Source organism: Bombus affinis, chromosome 12 (assembly GCF_024516045.1).
Source record: "Bombus affinis isolate iyBomAffi1 chromosome 12, iyBomAffi1.2, whole genome shotgun sequence".
Lineage (NCBI taxonomy): Eukaryota > Metazoa > Arthropoda > Insecta > Hymenoptera > Apidae > Bombus > Bombus affinis.
In genome coordinates, this window is record NC_066355.1 from 7838644 (window position 1) to 7851187 (window position 12544).

Consider the following 12544-nt stretch of genomic DNA (forward strand, 5'->3'; position numbering starts at 1 on the left):
TCCAAACAACCCAAACAGTCATAGAATGACTCATGGGCGCGCTACGTGTAAATAGTTATTCTTTCTTATTTCTTCCAAAAGCTGTCACAAATTTCCCAATAAATAGGAACGTATGATTCGATCGAAGGTGGCCCAGTTAAAGCAGTCGGGTTAATATCTTCATATGTAAGTTGCTATTCTGTTGTCACGATCGTAGCTCACGATACAAGTCTCGTAAAACGAACCTGACGAACAGGTCAACGTTCGCTGCCAGGTAATAAATAGTCAGAGAAGTGCGTCATTTTCAAAAGACAGTAACTCCTACGTTCGGAAGGAAAAGATGGGGGAGGTAAGGGACGGGAAGGCTGCTTAATTTCACTTGGGACGCGCGACGATCCGAAAATAAAGCTGGAGAACGACTAAGCCGGAGAAAGAAAGAACTCCGGTGGACAATGACAGTGTGAATGTAAAAGGCGAGGAGAGGAGAGGAAAGAGAGAGAGAAAGAGAGAGAGAGAAACTCGTCCCCGAGGTTTTGTCCCTGTATCGGCTGCCGGTGGTTGGCAGTCGAACCAGTGGTGCTATTAACGACATTAACGCTACTCGGGGCAAACACGGCCCTATATCATCCAGAGGCTGCGGAATAATAAACAATAAATTTCGGTGAAATACGGCGTCGAACAAGCGTAACCCATTTGTTTGCGATAAACTGACCCCGCAGCTAGTCGAACCAGTCTGCAACGATCGTCTCTCACGTCGTTTCACCCCTTCCTTACCGGTATGCCTCTGGAGGTCTCTCTCGTACGTCGTAGCGTCGTCCACCCTGTCTAGGATACCGTAGGAATGTCGCGGCAGAAGCAGAATATAGCAATATCATTGGAGAATATAGCGAGCTAGGGTTGTCCGTGAGTCACCTACGCTTCGACCATATAGAAATTCGATTCACTGTACACTTTGAAGAAAATAATTACATTCGTTGTGCGTATTACGCAATACTATCGGAGGAAGAAATATGTAGAAGCAAATAAGAAGGAAATAATTGTTTTCGAATGATCTTATCGTAATATTAGATCCGAGTCTGTGAGAGGCTTAAGGTTAATTGAAGAAACACCAAGTTCTAGCAATGGAATAATATACGAACGCTATCTATTGAATTATGATTAAACTATGAATATTGTTGTTAGTTGAACAAACTTTCCTTCTGCTGATTAGAGGCGTTGACAAAATCGTTGAAATACCATGTATATCGTACATCTGTCAGTAAAGTTATCAATGTACGTATTGTGTACTTTAGCATTCGTCAGGTCAGTAACGGCAAGTTAAGTAGTTTACTTTCGGATGCAGACTGCTTAATAACGGAGTTTGACAAATTGTTCGCTTACCTCGAATATTCTTCTGACCCAAATGACGGTACCTTAACCTTCTTAAGAAGATGTAAAATTCGGATGAAAGGTCGAAATGGGTAATGTGATTGTAAGAATGGTACCTCCTCGTAACTGGTAAACTGGATAGTTACGATACATTTTGGTGGAAGTCTTCGAAAAACTCAGGGCCGGCGTGATCTTCGGCAGGGCCGAATTCGAAAATTTTGCGGAGCTTAAATACATTTTTACAAATACGATTTTACAACGAGGAATTATTTATTTACAATTGCTGTTACATATTATATATTTTTTATAAGATGAATATTAAATAATGATACAATCTCTATTTTTTAAGCAGTTTTTTAAACAAATCCAAGTAATATTTTTTCGCATCCATAATTCGCTTTCAAGGGGCAAACAATTCAATTAAAGTACGAAATCTGTAATCATGTATGACTTTTGCAAGAAACTATTGATGTAGTTTAATTTCTCTAAAAAGTACATTTCTCTGAAAGCGCCTGGATTTTTTTTATTTAAAGTAGTTTCCAGGATATGAGGACTTTATGGGGTTACACTGAACTTTGATGATTTTTGTCACTCCTTTAAATTAAAATCATCGCTATCAAAAAAAATGTCTTGCATCTGTTAATGGTATTAAAATCGGTGTTTTTCAATTGGATAATTTTCGTAGACCGCGGGGTCTCTCGAAACGCTGGGCCGAGTTCCAGCGAACGCGGTGAATTTGCCTTGCTGCGGCCCTGATGAAGAACTTTCCAACGTTTTCTGGAGAATTTTCAACTTTTAGGAAATATCTACGAAGAAATTTGAGAAACTTGATGGGAAAAAGATTGACACAGAGCCAAGCCACGGAAATATTTGGTCGCCGTGGAATTGCAAGCGAGTTTTTTCCATGTGCAGCACACTTGCGACACAGGCAGCCAATCTACAGATTAAGGAGCTTAATCAGTGCGGGCAGCATGTGCAAATAAATGCAAGGCGAACACGAAACGCAAAAACGAGGCGATAATACGGCGGCGAGGCCGTTTCCCACTCGAAAATACGATCGCGTACGTTATCGTGCCAATTAACAAATTGGAATGGTCCCTTTGGATTCTCGATGACGGCCGTTCATTCCCATAACTGTCCTGCTCGTGCCATAAACACGGCCAGTCTGGAAAAACGATGAGAACGAAGAACTGCAGCACGAAAGAAGGCGGACGAATATATAGAGAAATAAATTTTTCACATTCGAAAATTAATCTGTACGCCAAAGTCGATCGAACATATTCTTAATTAGATAGATCAGTATGATTTTGTCTATTAAGGAAATAAGGATTTTACTAAACAGACAGGTTAAGGCTTGAGATTTTGAATAGAGTAGTTGGCAGGTAATCAACTAATTGGCCCCTGTGGCGCAAAGTATCGCGTGAGGATCGACGAATCCTTTTGGACCCAGGCACACAGGGTTATTGGCTGGTAAAGCTTACTTGAACGTTAATAACAAGGTCGTTTCACACCGGATACTCGATTGCACGGTGGCAGCCTGCCAATAACTCTGCGCGCCTCCATAAGGAGTGCGTTTTAGGTAATTGGCCGTGAATATTATCTTACTCGGGGGTTAACCCAGGCCAGGAGAGCCGAGAAAGGGAGAAGCAAACCGCGATACCTTCCACGTATCCACGAGGGGATACTCCTTTTTTCTTTTTTTTCGTCGATCAACCACGTGCCAACCGAGCGAGTCGAGATTTATGGTTTCTCCGATGTTACATCATATTTAACGTTTGACAGAAGCAACGATACTTAAATCGCGGTGGAATTTCGTTTATAGGAATCGGTTTATTTGGACCAGCCGCTTGAATTCTATCGATTCAGTAGCACGTAAATGTATTCGATCAATTATAGAAACCTTTCACGAACATATCAATTTTTTTAGCGCTATTGTCAGCCTCGATTATCGTAATTGTATCGACAAGATTTACGAACTTGGTAAAATTGATAGGTGCGTGCCAGAAGAGTATTTAATCAGTCGATCGTCTATTACGTTTACGTTGTACATTAATTTTTGATTGGATATATGCTTGCAATAGATGTCGCGTAATTTCGGTCTATATTTTCAGATCGCTTTTAAAACTTTACCAATATAATCGTGACAATTGTGGCGTTATCTTCAAAATGTTTTACATGACGCACGCGCGTGATATGAAATGTACAAACACTTTGGCGAGCCAGCGTACATCCACAAAAGATTTCGAAATATCCAAGTCGCTTTTCTCGTTTTGGCGCCGGGGTGAAAGTTGCTCGTTCTTCAACCGAAGGGAACTATTTTGCCGGGCTCCTAAATTATCTCGAGGCTGCCATAATCACGCGTAAAAGGCAAACTAGTACGTGGTAGATTTTCCATAGGAATAGAAGCAGAGTTTGAAAGGAACTACTGTACACGGTCCAAGTCCGGCATTCCAGAGTCAGCGCGGCAGGATCGTGGCCGAATTAAAATTCCGAAAGGAGAGTTCGTACGTTTCAATTAGAGAGTTTTTTCGATTCCGGTAAGGAGAAGCCTACGACCTTGCCGCGAAGATTAATCACGCGTCGGAACGTTGTTGGCTGGCCGGGCAATTAATTAAATGGTCACGGGTTAGCAAGAGCGGCTCTATTCAGGAGATAGCTTTATCAATGCCGTTTCCCTTTGCCACTGCGAACCGTTCGCCGCGAACCGAGAAAATTCCTCGCTAATGTATGCGCAAACATACCCCCGGGCAACTTGGCCAGAGGCGGTGTAAATCAGCCGAGAAATAGAGTCAGGTGCGGGACACCGTGTGGGCGTTATGGGGTTTTAAGACTCGCGGGCATCGCGAGACGCGACGCGGGACACGGCGGTCGGTTTCCAGCGAGGGAAACGCGGCGGGAAATGAATTCCGGCGTGACGGGCGAGACTAGCGGGGAAAGAGTTATACGCTCACTTACGGACAGCTGTTTCTTTTTCTTTCTTCCTTTTCTCTCTTTTTTTTTTTTTTTTTTTGTTGCGCGCGTTAATAGCCAGCCACGGCGAAAAATCGTTCCGCTCGAACGGAGCTCTCATAATTTATTAACGCGGATCGCATCGTCGCGATCAAAACGCGGCCACCTTCTAATTGAAAGCGAGAAAAAATTGGTCCAATCACCGGCGATTCTGCACGCCCCGACTTTTTGCCCCCGGTGAGCCACACGATTCGAATGTCCGAGATATTTTTTCACAGGCACGTTTCGTTAGAAATTCGCCACTCTGGATAATCGTTAGCGACTGTATTACGAGTTTTTTCGTATAATTGACGGCGGTAAAAAGTTTGTTTCGTCGTGTGAATTTTTACACGACGGTCTTAGAGAAACCGTGAGAGCCGAATTTAATCGAACCTCGATTCCCCCTTCGTTTCTCGTTAGAAATTAGTTTATCGAGTAAAAACATAGTAAGAGGGATTTTTACGTTGCGATTTATCCAACGTAATGCGTTGCCTTTATCCAAGGTTCGTATTACGATTTTCAATTTCGATCGGATAGATATCGCGTACGAGGAGTCGATCGTTTCAACGACATGGATTTTCGTGTTGCTATGGCGTGTAACTTGATCAATTGATAGCTATCTCCGAAACAGGTCGTGTTTCAGCAATATAAATCCGCGTACGGAAAGACAGCGAGCATTTTTATATTTCTTTTTTCCTCTTTTTCTAGCGGTCGCTTAACGAGCCAACGATCGAGTACATCGTTAAACCATAGACGCTATTGAAGATGCAACGGGACGTACTTGGGATATTTCGCGTGTTCCGAGCGCAGCTGTTCGACCGTCGTTTCCATCGCCGTAACAAACAAGTGCTCCTTATCGAGTGTTCAGTACACGTTGCAAATAGGACGATATTGCATCGTCCAATGAGACGCGCGAATGTGCCGGCTCCGCGGTAGATAACGACAGATCGTGTGTATGCAAAACGCGGGGAAAATTAATCGCCCGACCAAATGGTTGCCGTTAGACGGCGAAGATGCATGCAGAGAAGAAAAAGTCCGATTAAAAAAGCACGAGAAGACAAAGAAAGGTAGGTTACAAACGGAAGCTCGACGTTTGCCGTCAAAAGGCGCGCTATTGCCACGAAAAATACGCCAAAATGGGATTTTGCCTCGGTAATTACGCTCTTTTGCCCTGCGCGAGTTGCAATTGCCGGCACGCACTTTGCAGCTTTGTCGACACAGCGAGAAAAATTGGGAATAGAGAATGAAACAAAGGGAGAAAGGAAGAACCGACGAAAGAGGCAAGAAAGCTAGGAATGCTCGTTAGAGGCAGAAAATAGAAAGAGAGAGAGAGAGAGAGAGAGAGGGAGGGAGGAAAGCGAGGTCAAAAATAAAAAAAATCAGGATAAAGAAGTAGCTGGTGGACTGGAGCGTGTCGGAGGCGACTTGCCGCGCGGCGCGGCGCGACGCGTCGCGCGTCCTCGTGGGGCGTGAAACACTTGAAAATCCCGGTTATGCAAAACATAGGAAAACGGCCCTCCAGGCCAGGACATTAGGTGGAACACGTAATTGAAAGCACTTTAGAGACCCTACGGCACGCACAACGAGCACTCGCATTTGCATTCAGTGGCAGAGGGAATGCCTTTTAACCGAAATGACTGCGTGTATATGACAAACGCCAGGTTTATGTGCCGGAACGATGGGAATATTTATTGGCGCGAATTAATGTCTCCACTCGTCCGTGCCGAGCGTTATATTTATTGGGACATTTCGCGGTGGCTATGAGCCGAGCTCGCAAATAAAAACAGCTATTCAGCGAGGAAAAAGATACTGAAAAATTCAAATCGTCTCGTTACCAGCGCTGTTCGTTCGTGAATCCACGCCTTCGTCGCGAATTCTTGCCTCGCAGCGATAGCTAATCGTCGACGTTAATCGTTCGTTCGGGAATTTACGTTTCGTGCATTGTGAAATTTTTCAGTAAATTGCTCCAACTCTGACGTTGGATCGCGAATTGACAACTTCACGGACTTGTGCCTCGGACCTGCCGTTACCTAATCGTCGATTCTGATCGTCTCAATTGGAAATTCACGTTCCCATTATCGTAGAATTTGCCAGAGAATTACTCGAATTCTGAAGTTGGATCACGACGTGGCGACTTCTTCGCGGATTCTTATCTCGTCGCGATATCCTGATTATCATTTTTATCGTCGATGGCGTTTCCTTACGATTCCTCGCGATTTTAATTTCTATTATTTTTCCGCTATCTGAATATATAATTTTCTTCTAATTATCGTAAGTAGCTTCGATAAATTTACTCTACACGTTCTGAATCGTTGTCACGCACGAAAACGTAATTCTCAGCCATCTATCCTTCCAAATCCTGATATGTAATCTTGAAATAGAAAAGCAATTAGGATATTTGCGAGCGTACGTTTAGATTATCGTCAAAATATTTCTGAAAGTTACTAGTATTCTAGCCGTTAGATCGGTTGGAAGATTGAAATCGTTTCACTCGTATTGACGTTGCTGGGATGATCGAAAGATGACAGAAAGATTGATAGGACAGAGAAAAAACTTGTAAAGGATTCACGCAGAGGATGCATGCAAAGTACACACAAGAACCAAATCGTTCTTCCGTGGAAGACTCAATTACCTGATTCGTATCTTTGGCTCTTCGATATTCTTTCAATGGGTTTGTCGGTGGAAATTGCATAGAAAAAATGAAACACAGATGATCTAATTGCAATCATGATATAGATATATTCTATATAAAGTAAGATTACCATGACTATCGTTGTCATGGTGAACGTATTTACAATACAATGCGTAGCGAACTCGTAAATTCGTACGATTATTAGTGATAAATAATTTGTACAAATATCTTTCTTTTTTTCTTCGTTTCGGACTCTCACATGCACGAGATTGTGGAGTTATTGTTTCAAAAACGAACGGAGGATGACGATTATATATTTCTCATCATATTGTTTCTGTAAACACTATTAGATTTTCTAGGGTGATAATATCAAATAATTTCAAAAGTGATATTTCGAAGATAGGAATATTTTTTCGTAGTACTTGGGAGAAAAGAAAAGAAAAATAGTATTTTGATAATTCAAAGAAAAAGAAAAAGAAATAAGAATAAGAATACAAAAAAATTAAATACATCCGCTCCTCTTTCTTTCGATTGGATTCCACAGAAAGCGATACTGAGAAATTCAAAATATTGAAGAAGCTTCGTTAAAAAATAGTAAAATAGAATTAAATCGAGAAATTGGCCCGTTAAAATGCGTGGAAGGTCTCCGCGGCGAAGTTTCGTTCATCAATCGATAATTTTGAAAATCTCCTGCAACAGACCACGACGCAGTTACACCACGGAGCCTGTTACAGTTGATCCAATTTATAATTCAAGGGAACGTTGCAAAATTTCGGGCCTCATCTCCTTAGATAAGATAAGCGCCTTATCTAATAGGTTTATAATTCTAATTTTTTATCGTCCTCCGTTAGTTTTCATCGCATATCGAATGCAATTTGCTGATTCGCGGAACGATATAGTCTACGGAGTACAAACACATATATGCGAATATATATTACATATGGCGCAATTTTATATTCATCAAAAATCGTAAAAGACCAGATGTTTAAACAGGATTTAAGAAATCGAAAGATTTATTGGTAGGTTCAAGGATCGACGAAAATTATTCTCAATGACTAAAATATGTTATAATATTAAAGATAAGAGATTAATAATAAAATCCTGTCGTTGATATTCGTCAATAATAATAGTATTTTGAATAAGCATAAGTAGTTTTAGAAAACGAAAAATTAAAATGAACGTAATTTATAATCATGAATGTATCGGGTCACGAAGAGTCGCAAGATTAATTTCTATGGACAACTGAAATTTTGCTTTTTCCCCTTTTCATCCTGTATGATCAAATATACACATGTGATTTTCCATTGTACATAAAAGAAAATAAGTAGAATTGAGTAAGATACAATAATAGCAAAAAAAGGAAAAGGGAAATTGACCAGAAATAACCAATCTACAAGATTAGTATCCCTAAAGTATATTAAGGTACTATCCCCATATTTCCATACGAACACATAGTTTCCCGGACGACAGTTGAAGCGTTGTTTCTTTCGACGGGATCTATATGTTTACAAAATTAAGTATAGCGATATAATGGTATAGTGATGATGGTAAATAAATTGCGGTACTCCTTGTTCTTTTAATACATTCGTGTAATTACGTTTGATGTACATCTGTAAAATCGTGTCTGCATATCAATTTCGAACACGTTATCTCATACAAGTAATTGTTATACGAATTTTTTCGCGGTCATTCATACCACTGCACTCTTTCTTTCTTTCTTACTTCCTGTCTCTATCCTCCGTATATGTCTGACACTTGTTTATGTTGTATTTCGTCTATTCGTTCATTTACTGTTCTTTCATGACGATTAAGATGATTTCGAAAATGCGCGGAGAACGACCACGATAAAAACGATAGACTGAATGGGAATTTTATTGACGTCGAACGAGACGTCATTATACGAATAAGAAAAAAAATAACGCGGGAAATATACACGAGCTTCTATATATATATATATATATATAATATATATATATATATATATATATTCCAATTAAATTTGTATACATATATGTACAGACCCTTAGCATCTATCATCGCTTCTTTATATATACCCTGTTCTGTGATTTCTATCATTTTTCCCATTCTCTTTCGTATAGCGATGTCTATACTCTGCAAATTTTTTATATAGCTGTTATTTACGTTTCAGCTTTCGATTTTCTTGTTTTCTAATATTTTATCACAGTAAGAGGCTCGATCATCTTGCGTTTTCCTTCTTTCTCAACGTTATCGTTCTCCGTTAGAAGAGATTAGGTTATCCAAAATGTTTCTTTCATTTTCTAAGGGAATAATGGTGTACAACGTATTTCGTTTTATATTGGTTTATAATTCAACAGTATGATATAACAGAAATCTATTGTCAAATCATGTTGTTCATCTATTGTCACCTTATGAAACGAAAGTTACTTTTCGGATAACCTAATAGTAATTTACAAGCTAGTATAGATTGACGCGAATCGACGACTTTGCCCGACTCGATTGATCCCTGTTCCAATTCTTTTTACATCGCAAAGTAAGAGCACCTCAGGGACGGGGCGTAGATCAACTTTATTTTAGTCGTCGACACGCGGCCGCGTTTATTTTTTAATACATAGAATGTAGTAGCTTTATTTTTCTGTCCGTGTCTCTTGCAATCCCTATCTTAATGAAAACGCATATTTCGTTCGATCGCCCTACGAACGAGCTGCTCCCTGCCGCCACGTTGGTAGAAAAAAAGGACGACTTCTAACGAAACGGGGCTCAAAGAAAATAGGGACCGCAAAAGCGCGGATTTGTCGCAAATTTGGAGGAATAAACAAAAGTTGTTGCCCACTTGCCAAGAACGTATAACTGCAATCAACGACCTTTCAAAAGAAATCGACGTTTTCTGTCTGCTGCTTCTTCTTTGTGCATTTGATTTCTGTCGAACGCCGATTGTCTCCCTTGAATCCACGGTACATCATACGCGTAAAACATCCGGAAAATCTTGATACAGCAGGTCACTGTAAACCATTTTTTCTTTTATCATTGATTTTATGATTCATCATTCTTTCTGTACTTCCGATTTTCCTGTCACCCATTCCTACCGGACCAAACTTCCTACCAAGGTTGCGAAAAAATATTTTCACCCATATCCATCCTTGCGATTTGTTAGCTTCCCGGTTTTCTTCCATTCCTTCTTTTTTTTTTTTTTACATTTTTATAGTTTTCTTATTATTTCTTATTTATTTGTTTCGTTATTTACCTAACTCTATTTAAGATTTAAACCTATTTCTAACCTCGTTCATTCGTTAGTCAAATTTCCTCCCGGTAATGGTGACAAACTATATACGATGCTGTTTTTTCTGTTTAATCTACGATGCAAATTTCTTACCGAGATATGGCGAGAAACTACGGGATATCACCCACCCTCCCACTATCCCGTAGTTTCTCGGTTGCGCAACCGTTTAAACTACTTGAATTCTTCTTTGTTTTTTTCCTTTTTTTTTTTTTTTACTTTTTATTTATTTTTTTTTTCTTTTTTTTATTCTTACCAAACTTTTTAACAAAATATTGCTAAACCGGATGCGCGTTAAGTCGCGCATACCACAGGAACCAATGTCAGATGTGACTTAACTTTTATTCCACGCTCTCTAATCCCATTCATTCGTTAGCCAAATTTTCTCTGGTAATGGCGACAAATTATATGTGATGCTGTTTTTTCTGTTTAATCTACGATGCAAATTCCCCACCGAGATGACGAGAAACATTTCGCGATGCCACGCAGACCCCAACGATTCCATTCTCCATTCGATCTTTTATTTCTTTTTATTCTTTTTTTTTTTTAATTTTTACTAGATATTTCTAAAAAAACATTTACAAATTATTATCGCGTTAAGTCGCTCATAGTACAGCAATCGATCTTAGGCATAACTCAGTATTGGATACTTTTTACCATCGTGCATTTGTCAGTGAAATTTCCCTCCGTAATTGCGACAAACCCCTTGCGATCTCGTCTAGGCCCCTACTTTCTCGTTCGCGCGACCCCTCATTAGTCCTTTTTTTTCTTTATTCTCTTGTTTAATCATAATATTTAGTAGCGTATTTTCTTGTCGCATCTGAGTCCGGGCGAGCAGCTCTCCATCCAAGCCTGACATTTTAAGCTATCCTACGATGTTATTGGTTTTGCGTTAGGAATTGGAATTGTCTTTTGTAATTGTGTTCTCGCGTCGATAGGATGAGTCAGAAGAAGCACTCACCGTTCGCCACAAGCTGTTCTCTCGTTTCTCCGACACCATCGGAGCTCAAACTCGTACGAAGATTAAAATTCTCGATCGATCGTGTTACTCGAAATGAAACGATCGCGAGTGGAAAGAAAAGGTAAAAAAGCAGAGGGGAGAAAAAAAAATGATACGACCGACATCGATGATCCGGAACAGAGCAGTGGGGAGAAAATAAAAACGACCGATGAGGTTTCTCTTGACTCAATCCACGAGGCTCGACACGTTTGAACTCAACACTTATCCCAGCAATTCATTGACCCACGAGAAATAAATCTTAAGTCTAAACCATCCGAAATTCCCTACGTTCTGGACCCTAGAGCAGATGATCGCGATACGGTATCGAAACGGAAATTTCGCAATATCGAAAGAAGGCGCATATAAAACGGATTATAAGAGAAATAAGAGGAGCTACCGAAGAAACGCGAAAAGGGGAAAAGAATTTTATCGGCTGTCATACATAACAGAAAAAACAGAAGGTACGTAAAGGAAAAGAAAGAAGGAAAGAAAGGATATGAGGGGAAAGACAGCTTAACATCGCAATAGATATCACTTCGCACGATGTTCTTACGACATCGGACGAGTCTCTTTGTTTACCTAGCGCGCGTCCTTGCTAGATCGTCGTCGTAAATCTTGCGAAATATCGCTGGTTTCGCGCGCGGTTCTATCACTCTCCCACGATGAATTAATCTCGTCGATTGTCTGCTTGATCGAGTGAACGCGTCCTAACATTTCTAAACGTTTCATCTAACCCGCCGTTCGAAACGTGACCATTCTTCCAACCGAATTAAGGCAGAAAAGTGCGATGAAGAACAAGAACGCCCACTCTGTTTTACAACGTTCGAGTACATGGTTTCGGCAAGAAGCAGAGTAACAGGAGGAAGAAAAATATCTGTTTAGAAGGAGATTGCTTTGCAGGCGAAATTTGCGATGGTTCGGTTAAAACTATTGGGATAGAACGACGGTGTCTTATTTAGCAGCTAACCACAGTGTTGATTTACACTCGATAGATTGTTCGATTGGGGTTAGGTCGCGTAATCTTGTTACGTAGTCTGCTAGTTACTCGCCATTATCTCGGATTATAGCGGTGACCAGCATGGGATTTCTGATAGCGGCGCTAATTGTTACGTACTGAGGACTGATCATCAGGGTCCAGAAGTAGAAATGTCGCGGTGAATGATATTAGTATGAAAATGCAAGGCGCTAGATTTGCGGATGGCAAGCGGGAATGTTGCTTTACGAGAGGTTGCTACGAGACGCGAGCGATTCGGCTTTAGATCCGTTCCGAATCGCTCGCGATCGCTTGTACCACGTTCGAGTTCGTTTTTTCCAAAGTTAT

General features: G+C 40.5%; 1 protein-coding gene across 20 annotated transcripts in view; it reads right to left on the reverse strand.

The window, feature by feature from the left end:
• LOC126922562 (transcription factor Sox-2) overlaps nt 1-12544 on the reverse strand; it is a 359193-nt gene that overhangs the window by 101870 nt on the left and 244779 nt on the right. Inside the window, exon 2 of one of the 20 annotated variants that reach the window (XM_050735268.1) lies at nt 10742-11093. The exons of the other annotated variants lie outside the window; for them this stretch is intronic. Coding sequence (XP_050591225.1) covers nt 11084-11093 — 10 coding nt within the window. The 3' untranslated portion in view covers nt 10742-11083. Of the gene's footprint in view, nt 1-10741; nt 11094-12544 lie in introns of those variants that run through there. 20 annotated transcript variants of the gene reach the window in all.